This window comes from Geotrypetes seraphini, chromosome 2 (assembly GCF_902459505.1).
Source record: "Geotrypetes seraphini chromosome 2, aGeoSer1.1, whole genome shotgun sequence".
Taxonomy (NCBI): domain Eukaryota; kingdom Metazoa; phylum Chordata; class Amphibia; order Gymnophiona; family Dermophiidae; genus Geotrypetes; species Geotrypetes seraphini.
In genome coordinates, this window is record NC_047085.1 from 358479824 (window position 1) to 358492735 (window position 12912).

At 41.7% G+C, this 12912-nt stretch overlaps 1 protein-coding gene across 4 annotated transcripts in view; it reads right to left on the bottom strand.

Annotated features, from left to right (window-relative positions):
- Positions 1-12912, bottom strand: part of PKD1L1 (polycystin 1 like 1, transient receptor potential channel interacting) — a 331908-nt gene that overhangs the window by 264528 nt on the left and 54468 nt on the right. For all 4 annotated transcript variants that reach the window (XR_004538070.1, XM_033930462.1, XM_033930461.1 and 1 more), the window contains exons 9-11: positions 11953-12206; positions 10827-10909; positions 7452-7607 (exon numbers count right to left, since the gene is read on the bottom strand). Coding sequence is in view for 3 of the 4 variants with exons in the window: in XM_033930462.1 (XP_033786353.1) it covers positions 7452-7607; positions 10827-10909; positions 11953-12206 (493 nt within the window). In the remaining variant the exon portion in view is untranslated. The remainder of the gene's footprint in view (positions 1-7451; positions 7608-10826; positions 10910-11952; positions 12207-12912) is intronic.

The window sequence follows — 12912 nt, forward strand, 5'->3', positions numbered from 1 at the left end:
TGCACCACTACATGTTTCATGCTTGTTGACGGTGCCAGTGCCCAAACTTTTGAGAAAATATTCTTTATTGAGTGCAACGCAGCATGCCCTTCATATACTAGATGCAATCGCAGAGATTTCAATTAAAGACAGTCCACTCTTGTCCATTTGGAATAACCCCAAAATCCAAATCAATAGTAAATCTCTTTCATGGAAAAGGTGGCAGCGGGCTGGTTTGTGGTTTCTCCATCAGATAACCACTCTCACTTCGTTTGTTCCCTTTGTCACAATTTGCTCTACTTACTCGTTGTCTCCTTCTGCTTACTCACAGTGGCTTTCTCTTACTGAGATATTATCTTCTATGTCTATACGCTTTGATTATATGACATCCATTCACACTTTGTATCACTGGTCCACATTGGCTATATCAAAAGGTAAAGCGATATCTTTCTTTTATAATATTCTAAGAGATCACTCTTTTACATTTTCCTCTCATTCCATGAAACATTGGGAATCTATGCTGACAACCTCACTTTCTGATGTTGACTGGGAACTCTTTTGGTCCTCGACAAACCGACCTCTTTTATCATCCAGAGTCTCACAATCAATGTTCTTCATTATGTGGAATGCGGTATGGACACCCTTTCGGATGTGGAAAGCTAACCTAAAACAAGACTCTATATGTTGGAATTGTATGAAAGAAGCTGGGACTCTTGATCACATGCTTTTCCACTGTGCTCAAGTTCGTTCCTTTTGGACGTGCATTTGGGACACCATAAAGTCTATTACCAATTGTTCAGAAGAAATTTCCTTTGACATTATAATTCTCCGATCTCAACATCCTTGTTTTACACAGTCAAACTGTCCTCCTAAACTCATTGATGCAATGTTTGTGACTGCCCTTATGCACATCTTGAAAAATTGGAAGTCCTCTTCATTACTAAACTACACCTTTTGGTGGAATTCTTTGAGCATGTATCATAAATTTGAATCATATGCTTATGAAAAGAAAAATATAATTCGACTTTCCAAAAGTTTGATACAATGTAAATCACCCTGGAAATTCCTGGACTCATATGTTCAATCTATTTCATAGACACTCCTGTCTCCTTCTTCTTCTTCTTCCTCTTCTTTTTCTTTACCTTCATCTTTTTCCTCATTTTATTCTTTTTCTTTCTTCCTTCAATTTCTCTTTCCTCTTATCTTTTCTTTTATTATTTTTTCATGAACAGTCCTAGTACTTTGGATCTTTTAAAATGATTCAATTCTACATTACACACTGTAACTGAATATTTGTTATACTAAATGTTTTGTTTTATTTTTTGATATCTTGTACTTGAACTGTTTCTTATATTTTTTCAAAAAACTCAATAAAAAATATTGAACTAAAAAAAAAAAAAAAAAAAGAAATGTTTCTTTAGGATGAAACAACTGGTATCCTGTGGTTTTGTATGGTGAGGATGAATTTTAAGAAAATGCTGAAAACTCAATTATTTGTCAATGCCTTTTTATGCGAAGGTATATTTCACTTGATAATCGCCTTTTAGAATTTTTCTGACATCAGTGTGTGATTTAAAGCTTGCTTGTATTTCTGAATTGATTGAATTTGTGCTCTATCCCTATTATAACAGGGACGATTAATGATGTTGTTTAGACATGTCTATGTTATATGTGATAATCAGAGGGAAACAAGATTTTATGTATATGGCATGGAAACCGCATAGTTGTATGCTGTATATAAAGTTTTTAATAAATAAATAATTTTTATGATTCTCATTTCACAGTTTTAGTACAGGCTCTGGTGTTGTCATAGTGGGATTATGTCAACTCTCTTTATTCTGGAATTTCAGGCAGGTTGTTGAAAAAGTTACAATTTCTGCAAAATACAGCAATAAGATTAATTTTTAAAAAATCATGATTTGAACATGCGATACATAGGTTACCAATACAAGAATGAATTAAGTTAAAACTAGCATGTTTGGTATTTAAAATATTACAGGATGGAACAACAGAAGCTATAATGGAACTAGTTCACGTCTCATCTGGAAGAAGGGCACTGTAATTTCAGTTTGAGATATTGAATATAGTATTTAAAAAAATAAAAGTGCAGAAACTTTTTGAAGGTCCCTTGTAAGAATCAGATTAGACTCTGTCCCTGGAATGCTACCAAAGTGCCTGCTTGTAGTTTGGCACTTACCATATTTTTCACTCCATAAGACACACCTGACCATAAGATGCACCCAGTATAGAGGAGGAAAAACCAAGAAAAAAAATTTCTAAAGCAAATGGTGTACCCTGCCTGCATGCCACTAGGCCAGCCCTGTATCCTGTCCCCCCTCTGGTGGTCTAGTGGTAGGCTGGGACAGGGTATGGGGCACAGGGCAGGCCTAGTGACAGGCAGACAGACAGCTCCCCCCCCCCCAGGTATATTTTTTTTATTCTGGTGGTCCAGGCAGGCAGAAAGACAGCCTCCCGGTATCTTTTTTAAATTCTGGCGGTCCCTTTATTCCCCCCTTTAGAAACATAGAAACATAGAAATAGACGGCAGATAAGGGCCACGGCCCTTCAAGTCTGCCCACTCCAATGTCCCTCTCTATCTATCTTTGCGGATAGATCCCACATGTCTGTCCCATTTGGCCTTAAAATCTGGCACGCTGCTGGCCTCAATAACCTGAAGTGGAAGACTATTACAGCGATCAACCACCCTTTCGGTGAAGAAGAACTTCCTAGTGTCACCGTGAAGTTTCCCGCCCCTGATTTTCCACTGATGCCCCCTTGTTGCCGCAGGACCCTTGAAAAAGAAGATATCCTCTTCCACCTCGATGAGACCTGTGAGGTACTAGAATGTCTCGATCATATCTCCCCTCTCTCTACGTTCCTCGAGTGAGTAGAGCTGCAACTTCCCTAACCACTCCTCGTATGGGAGCTCCTTGAGTCCCGAGACCATCCTGGTGGCCATTCTCTGGACCGATTCCAGTCTCAGCACATCCTTGCAGTAATGTGGCTTCCAAAATTGCACACAGTACTCCAGGTGCGGTCTCACCATGGATCTATACAGTGGCATAATTACTTCAGGTTTACGGCTGACGAAACTCCTGCGTATGCAACCTATGATTTGCCTTGCTTTGGATGAAGCTTGCTCAACTTGATTTGCAGACTTCATGTCTTCCCTGACAATCACCCCTAAGTCTCTTTCTGCTTCAGTTTTTGTCAAGATCTCGCCATTTAGGGTGTAAATCCTGCATGGATTTCGGCTTCCCAGGTGCATGACTTTGCATTTTTTGGCATTGAAACTGAGTTGCCAGGACCTAGACCAGTGCTCCAGTAAAAATAGGTCATGCATCATATCATCTGCCATTGAATTATTGTCTGTTGTGCTCTTATTCACTACATTGCTTAGCTTGGCATCATCGGCGAATAATGTTATTCTTCCTCGGAGCCCTTCTGTCAAGTCTCTTATGTAGATGTTGAACAAGATCGGGCCCTGTGGCACTTCACTTATCACCTCTGACATTTCGGAGGGGGTGCGATTCACCACTACCCTCTGAAGCCTACCTTCAAGCCAGTTCCCAACCCAATTTGTCAATGTGTCGCCCAAACCTAAAGAACTCATCTTGCTTAGCAACCTGCGGTGTGGTACGCTATCAAATGTTTTGCTGAAATCCAGGTAGACGATGTCCAGGGACTCACCAGCATCCAGCTTCCTCGTCACCCAGTCAAAGAAGCTGATCAGGTTGGATTGGCAGGATCTCCCCTTAGTAAATCCATGTTGGCGGGGATCCCGTAGTTTCTCCTCGTCTATGATTCTATCCAATTGGTGTTTGATTAGAGTTTCCATTAGTTTGCTCACTATTGATGTGAGACTCACTGGTCTGTAATTTGCCATCTCTGGTCTGTAATTTGCCATCTCTTTCGGTTAGTCACTTCTTGTGGAGCTTTGGTAGGTTCCTAATGGTTCTCTTTTTTAAAAAATATTTACTGTGGCCATCTTGTGTACTTGTTTTGTATTGTTGTTTTGTGGTGAGGAGGAGTAAACTCCTGTGTTACCCAGTGATGACACCTACCATGTGTTTTTTTTATTATTCCTGTTGTATATCTGCGATATCAATAAAAAATTGATGAATCATAAAGTGGAATGGAAGTTTGCAGCTAACTGAGTGGACTGTTTACCTGGATGCCGGCTGCTGTAAGCAAGAATGTACCAGTGGAACCTTTGGTGAAATTCTGCACGGGTAAAGGTCTAAGTAGTGCAGATCGATTGATCAGCCTTCTTTGATGATGTGCTGATTTTTGTAGTTGTTCAGCTGATAAGTCATGATGAGCGGGACTCGTTCTAAATAATTCTCGCTAGAATTCTCTACTAAGATTTAAATGGACAGTTTCCCTCGGTATAAGACCAACTGAAGCTGACTGGAGGAGGATTTGTGAGAGGTGGAAACAATTTGTTATTTCTCTAACCATGGATTGATGAATTGCGGCAGTTGATTAGCTGCTAGCACGAGGCAGATGGTGCTTGTTTCTTCTTTTCCATACTGACCCTCCAGTGGCATCTGTAACAGCCAGCACTAATTTTGAGTTGATGTGTTCCTGCGCCGTTCAGTGAGCATCGCGGGACCAGGCAGGCGGCGAAAAGCTCACATCTGTGTTGTGCTTCATTCAGCCGCTGCCGCAAGGCATGTAGGCAGCCGTCCAGCGAGGGAGGGGCAGGAGAAACAGCACTGGACCGCCGGAATTTAGAAAAAAGTACCGGGGGGGGGGTGTTTGTGTGTGTCTGCCTGCCTGAACCGCCAGAATTTTTTAAAAAAGGTACCGGGGGTGGGTATATTCACTCCATAAGATGCACCTTCATTTATGCCCACTTTTGGGGGGAATAAAAGTGTGTCTTATGGAGCGAAAAATACGGTAACTGTTTATTTTCAGTGGCGCTAACCAATTATATGCCACTGAAAATTAGCGGTTAACCCCGAACAGGTGATTTAACCAGCCAAGAGATTTGGTACTAATGCATTCATTATGGACCATAACATTTTAGGATAGGGCAGGAGGGCTAGAACAAGACAGCCAGTTGCAGCATTAATTCTGAATTCAACAATAAATAGCAGAGTTGGAATCCATTTCTTTTTATCCGTTCTAGGATTTAAGGGCAAACTAGATGCACATCTCCTTAAGAGTGGCATAGAGTGATACAGGTAAGGTAAATTAGATGCACATCTCCCTTGAGAAGCATACAGTAATATGGGGACTAAAACTATGCCAGGGTAGACCTGGCGGGGCCTCCGCGTGTGCGGATCACCGGACTTGATGGACCCAGGGTTTGATCCGGAGATGGCAATTCTTATGTTCTTATCTCAGCCATCATGCTCATCAGATAATAATTGCATTTATGGGAAACTGCAATTATCAAAAGCCATTTACCATATCTTACTTGGATAAAACCTTTTAAAAAAAAAAATAAAAAAATCCTTAACCTGCCTTTTTGTGGATGCATTGTTGGATGGAATTAGATTGGGCAGACCATAATGTGAATAGTTTGAGATTTTCAAAATTATAGGCTATGTTCACTGAAGTGCATCAAGTAGTTGATGTGGGTTTTAGCACACATGAACCATAAGCACAGGTTCATGTAACATCTACCATACACTAACAGTCAATGTGCTAAAAATCCCATGCTAACTGCTTAGTGTGGAGTGGGGTGGGAACTGGGCATGGTATGAGTAGAAATTGGCATGAATTGCACACTGCAGTTAGTACAAGAGGGTGTTCAAAACCAACTTCCTAAATTCGGAGCGTTATTTTGCCACTGTAGCTGAAAAGAGCATCATCTTATTTCATTAAGTGCCTATTTGCAGAAACGGAACTCTAAGTTTTGATGTTGTTTCAGATCACTGATTGAACCATATCCACATCATTCTCTTCTTGGTTGGGCTGAGAGCACCCCCTCATATGTGGTAATTAGCACACTGTCACTTGTGCAGTTAGCACACATGAACATAACCCCTCCACAATAGGGTGGGGGGGGAGGAATCGGGGTTAGTAACTGCAATGGAAAGTGAATGATGGAGTTTGCATTGACTGATTGCTGCAGAGAGCCTTCTTAAAAAAAAAAAAAAGCACAAGATGCATAAAATAACATCCCACCCCTGCATCACCCTTGGAAGAAGGCACCCTGACCTCTCATGGCAAAAGACACTCCTCACTCCTGACACCTCCAGAAAAAGACCCACTACCACCACGCTCTTCAGCAAATATGGATTGCTGCCACTTTACTCATGCAAGTGTCATATAAATGTGGGGTCTACTTATAGAATTTCCTTTTAAGTGACAAAAGTCATGTGTTATTTGTACTTAAAGCATGTTAGTAACTATCCCCCAAAGGGTGCAATTTTTAAACTGTTTGGTTAGGTAGCAGCGACTAAAACCTGATTTTCAAAGGGAACCTCTTGAGCAGAAACAAGAGCTCGAACATAAGAGTTAATGTACCATCCAAGAGCCAAGACAGGCAGTTTTGAAAAAGGGATAAGGCAAGGACCCAAGATAATGCCAAGTTCAGGGTCAAATCAGTTTATAGGAATGAAACAGAAGAAAAGAGAGAAAGCCTGAAATATCCTGTGTAATTCAGCTGAAGTTGCACCTGTAGATTTTGCATCTGAAAGGCATACATGAGATTTTCAAAATGAAATCCCTGGGCGTATTTTCCTTTCACCCATATAATTAACTTCACATATAAAAAAGCACGTAGCCCTACTGCCACACACAGAAAAAAGAAAAGAAGTAGGAAAAAGACCTCAGTTGCGAGTAAAGCTGAAGGCACAATAGAGTTGAAATATTAACCCCTGATGTAGCCACTGTGGTGAAACGGGGAATTTCCCTGTCAAGTATGGGATATCTGGGTACTTACAGCATGGTGGATTTGAAAAGGAAGAACTACTGTGGAAAGAGCTGAGTACTGTTTTATCTTTTGTGCTTGGTGCCATTTATATTTTCAATGGTGGGTATTGAGTTTTCTTTTTTAAATCCATGAAGCTTAACTGAGGTCATTTTCCTCACTTCTTTTGTTTTCTCTTCTTTCTTTTTTGCTGTTTCTGTGTGTGGCTGTAGGGCTATGTGCTTGTTGTTTTTTTTTTGTAGCCTGAACTGGTGCTATAAGAATATTGCTGGCTAACTGGTAGAATCTCAGAAACCAATTACCTTTAAAATAACTATGTGTGTATAGCTAATTGAGTGGGTAATTTGAACACACTTGGGTCTCTAGTGGATTAGACTGTATTTTCCTTTCCCCATCTTAACCTTGTCACTTGGCCCACCCTTTCCACCATGCCAAAAAGTACTGTGTATACTGTGAAAGCATGCACATTTACCACTGAGAGGAGGACAGGGAGCACTTTTGTTATCCATCCAAATCCATTTGAAAAGTGCCCTCTGAAAATGTTGAGACTTAGCATCAGAAATGGCGAGAAACCTTTTTCACCTACCTTGGAGTTAATGAAATTGTGTGTGGCCCCTCCAGGGTTAAGCCCTCCAGAAGTTCCTGAATTACTATGATGGATGCTATCTTGCTACTTCCTCTGCTTGCCGTAACTGAAATGTTGTAGATTCCAGCAGCATTGTAAGTGTGGGGAACACTCAAGCTAGAGTAGAAAAGAAAGACTCTTGAGCTGGACACTGTCATGCCAAATTGTTTGATGAGATGGATGATCTCCAGTAAATCAGTGACTGGGGAAAGCAGCACAGGCATGCACCTACCATCTCTTCCCAAAAAACAAGAATTCTAGAAGATGCCAGCTCTCAAGTATAATTCATCTACTATTAAATGTATCAAACCTTACAGCTACAAAATCCCTTTCAAACCATTAGGGCTGCACATTTCTTAGTATGCACTAAGCGCCAGTTTCTATAAATGGCACCCTAGTTAGGCACCGCTAGGCACCCTAATCAAGGATGCCTAGCGACATCTAACTAAAATCCATGCACAAATCCAAATTGTTTTAATTAGCTTAAATGGAGTGGTAATTGACTGTGCCATTGTAATTGATACATTTTTGAAAAATAACTAATTAAGGGCTAGATTCACGAACCTGCCCAATTGTTCCCGATCCAGGCAGGTCCAAAGAATTCTATAAACTAAAATATGCAGATGGGGGCGATCAGAGGAACGCCCCCATCTATCAGCACGGATCACAGAGACACGAAGACTTTGTTTAAGGAATGGTGAAAAACGGATGAAAACTGGAAAAAGCACAAACAGCATCAAAGCAGGTGCTATAAGGCAGTAAGAGGGGCCAAAAGAGACTACGAGGAAAAAATAGCCAAGGAGGCGAAAAACTTCAAGCCGTTCTTTCGATATATTAAGGGGAAATGGCCTGCGAAGGAAGCGGTGGGGCCATTGGATGACCATGGAACAGGGGTCTCAAAGTCCCTCCTTGAGGGCTGAATTGCAGTCGGGTTTTCAGGATTTCCCCAATGAATATGCATGAGATCTATGTGCATGCACTGCTTTCAATGTATATTCATTGGGGAAATCCTGAAAACCCGATTGGATTGTGGTCCTCAAGGAGGGACTTTGAGATCCCTGCCATGGAATAAAGGGAGTGCTAAAGGAGGATAAAGCTATCGCCGACAAACTGAACACATTTTATGCGTCTGTGTTTACCGAAGAGGATATATATAACATACCGGATGCCGACAGGCTATAAGTGGGAAACGAAGACGGGAAACTGACAGGGTTGATGGTCAGTCTAGAAGAGGTATGCAGGCATATTGATAGGCTTAAAAATGATAAATCCCCGGGACTGGATGGCATCCATCTAAGGGTAATCAAGGAACTGGAAAAGGCTATAGCTGAACTGCTTCAACTAATAGCCAATCTGTCGATCAAATCGGGAAGGAGTCCAGAAGATTGGAAGGTGGTGAATGTTACGCCAATCTTCAAGAATGGTTCGAGGGGTGATCCGGGAAACTACAAACTGGTGAGTCTGACCTTGGTACCGGGAAAGATAGCAGAGGTGCTGATAAAGGACCGCATCATTGAGCACCTTGACAGACACGATCTGATGAGGACCAGCCAGCATGGCTTCAGCAAAGGAAGATCTTGCTTGAAGAACTTGCTGCACTTCTTTGAATGAGTAAACAGCAGATAGACAAGGGTGATCCGGTCGACATTGTATATCTGGATTTTCAGAAGGTGTTTGATGAGGTTCCGCATGAAAGACTACTTTGAAAAATTACGAGCCATGGAATCAAGAGTGAAATACTCACATGGATTAAAAACTGGCTGATGGATAGAAAACAGAGTGGGGGTACATGAACAATACTCAGACTGGAAAAGCGTCATTAGTGGAGTGTCTCAGGGTTTGGTGCTTGGATCCGTGCTCTTCAACATATTTATAAACAATCTGGAAATTGGTACAACGAGTGAGGTGATTAAATTTGCAGACAATACGAAGTTATTCAGAGTAGGGAAGATGCAGGAGGATTGCGAAGATCTGCAACGTGACATAAACACACTCGAGAGATGGGCCGCGACATGGCAAATGAGGTTAAACATAGATAAGTGTAAGGTGATGCATGTCGGTAACAAAAATCTTATACACGAATACAGGATGTCTGCGGCAGTACTTGGAGAGACCCCCCAGGAAAGAGACTTGAGAGTACTGGTCAACAAGTCGATGAAGCAGTCCACACAATGCGCAAAGGCAGCAAAAAGGGCGAACAGAATACTAAGAATGATTGAAGGGATCACAAACAGATTGAAGAAGGTTATCATGCCGCTGTACCGGGCCATGGTACGCCCCCCACCTGGAATACTGTGTCCAGCACTGGTCGCCATACATGAAGAAGGACACAATACTACTTGAAAGAGTCCAGAGAAGAGTGACTAAAATGGTAAAGAGGCTGGAGGAGTTGCCGTACAGCGAGAGATTAGAGAAACTGGGCCCCTTCTCCCTTGAAAAGAGGAGACTGAGAGGGGACATGATCGAAACATTCAAGATACTGAAGGGAATAGACTTAGTAGAAAAAGACAGGTTGTTCACCCTGTCCAAGGTAGGAAGAATGAGAGGGCACTCTCTAAAGTTAAAAAGGGATAGATTCAGTAGAAACGTAAGGAAGTTCTTCTTCACCCAGAAGGTGGTGGAGAACTGGAACGCACTTCTGGAGGCTGTTATAGGGGAAAACACCCTCCAGGGATTCAAGACAAAGTTAGACAAGTTCCTGCTGAACTGGAAACTACGAATGTAGGGCACTGGTCTTTGACCTGGGGGCCACTACGAAAGCGGACTGCTGGGCAGATGGACCACTGGTCTGACCCAGCAGCGGCAATTCTTATGTCCTTATTTTCTCCCTAAATGTCATGTTTTTTCATGTGGTATTAACAGTGTGGACTCTTCCAAAGACTATGCATTTTTCACAGAAGGTGCATGTGTGTGTGAAGCGTGCATGCTTTATCGGGAAAAAGTGCACCCTTTTCATAAATAGTACACACTCTACAACATTACTCCAGTAACCAAAAAATAAAACAAAAACCCTGAACAAAACAAAATAAGTGACATAAGAAATTATACAAAATGAACGTTTTCAGGCTACCCAACCCTATCATTTATATGTGGTTTAATTAACTTTTTCTACTTCTTTACCTCAATATTTTTAAGTTGGACTGTAAACCTAGTTCTCCTATGACTTTTTATTTCATTGTAAACCACTTAGATATTTTTATTATTTCTGGTATATTAAATAAAGCCAAAATGTGAAAATGTAAAATGTGTATGTGGTCTTTATGTAGCTCTGTCTGGTTAAGGAGAGAAGGAAGGGAAAATGAACCTGTAGAATTATTATAAAATGGCACTACATACCTTCTATGATCAGAAACTGGAAGCAGTTTGTCTATTCCATCCCCAAGCTTCAATACAATGCTGCTACTTTCTGCAGGAATATTCTGGATTAAAGATAGGAAATGGAAAACAAGTGGCTAGACAATATAGTAAGTACATTGATCGTGGGCTAAATTAAGGGAGCTAACAGAAGAAGTAACAGTCCGGGTTCAGTTAGGTACAAACAGTGGTGCAGCAAGGAAAACTTATGCCCAGAGCGAAGGTGCCCGGCAACGCCAAGCCATCTACTCTCCCAGCACTCTCCACCCCCCCACCCCCCAAGCATAGCTGTGCCGTGTGCCTCCTTTATACCCTTCCCTGCCCCCACACCCCAATCTCCTACCTCTTCAAATCTTCTCCGGCCGCAAGCAGCATCTCTTATCTGCTGCTCACGTTGGCCTCACCCTTATCTATGATGTCACTTCCTGGTCCTCACAAACAGGAAGTGACATCAGAGAGAGGGATGAGGCCAATATGAGGAGTGGGTAAGAGATGCTGCTTAAAGCCGGCAAATAATTCAAGAGATACAGGAAGGGGGTGTGGGAAAGGGTGCATGGGGGGAGAAGAGGAGAGCTGCCAGTGCCCCTGCCAAGGTGGCACCCATGGCAGCTCACCCTCCCCTTACCGTGCCAGTGGGTGTAAATAATGGAAAAGATGAGAAATCAATTTGGCAGAGAAGGCTTTATTAATGAAATGTTTCTTATATAAAACCCAACACAGCCGTTTCAGTAAATGCACGCATCATGGGTTTAGTTTCTGAGGGGATGCTGATGGGTTGGGGTCTGGGGGTGCCAAGGTAGGGGGTATCGATGATTTGGGGGGGTCATAGGTTTAGGGAGGGCCTACTTAGGCGGCAGCTGAGACCGGCGTCCTAAACAGAATCTGTCCGCTAGTGCTCCGTGCTGGTAGAAATCTCTACCACAGCTTAGTAAAAGGGGGGTAATTAGGAAGTTCAAGGTATAAGAGTTATAAGGAGAGACCATCTTTCAGACATTTAATCAGTCTCAATTTGTATTAAGCTTTTTGAAGTGTGGTCTTTATCTACCACCTAAAAGAAAGAGAAAAATCCACCATGACACCAAAGCATTAGAGAGGAAAAAGGCCATACCTTTAAGGTGAAGAGAATGGGTTGTCCTGCCACACCATTTGACACGTGGCTAAGACTTGGGCCAACTTTCTGCTGTGTCACATTTAATTCAATCTGCGCAAAGGAAGTTGACTCTGTATTAGTTACATGGACACCAATCAGCTGTGGGCCAAGTTCTCGGCAACTGTACGTGAGCACAGGACTGCCAGAACTAAATGTCACATTCTTGGTAAGAGTCCAGGTATACACACAATTTTTGCTGTCCCAGAGAAATCCTGAAGTGAAGAAAAGACACTTGTGGGTATATTATTTAAGACAATATTTAATGAATTGGAAATATTTTATTCTAATAGTGACAGACAAATAGATGCATTTAAAAAATGTATAAAAAGGTGTTTTTAAATGTTAATAAATTAAAAATAAAGAAATACTTTTTAATTAGACTAACAATACATTTTTATGAATAATTTTCCCCCTTCTTCAGATCAGGACAGTATAAGCAAAATATAAATGTACTGGAATGTATAAATGAATAGTAAAAGCATTCCCATAATAGTCTGAAGGTGAAAAAACATGGATTAAGCTTGATGTGGTGAAAACAATGTAGCAAGGTCTCTAACAAAGCTTCCTTTATGTGTGCCATCAAGAAGTTCCTGAAGTCTTGTTCCTATTTATGCTGAGTAGTCATGTCTGTGCGCTACTTAATGTGCCCTTTTGGTGTGTGACTTTGGGAAGAAATTATTTAAGGTCCTGTATAATGGGGACAAAGGTAGTTCTCTGGGATCTGGTTCTGGGAAGTTTCCTAGCATTGGTAATATACTAGAGGGAGCCCTGGAGGCCTCAGGAGGCTCTGAGGAGAAGCAAGGTGAGTATAAACTTGAGAGAAGGAAGAGAGCATTTCTCCTAGACTGGATAGACCTGACCTTGAGGGATAAAATTCAGAAAGGTAAGCCTGGTGAGAGTAAGAGGATTCTGTGAATA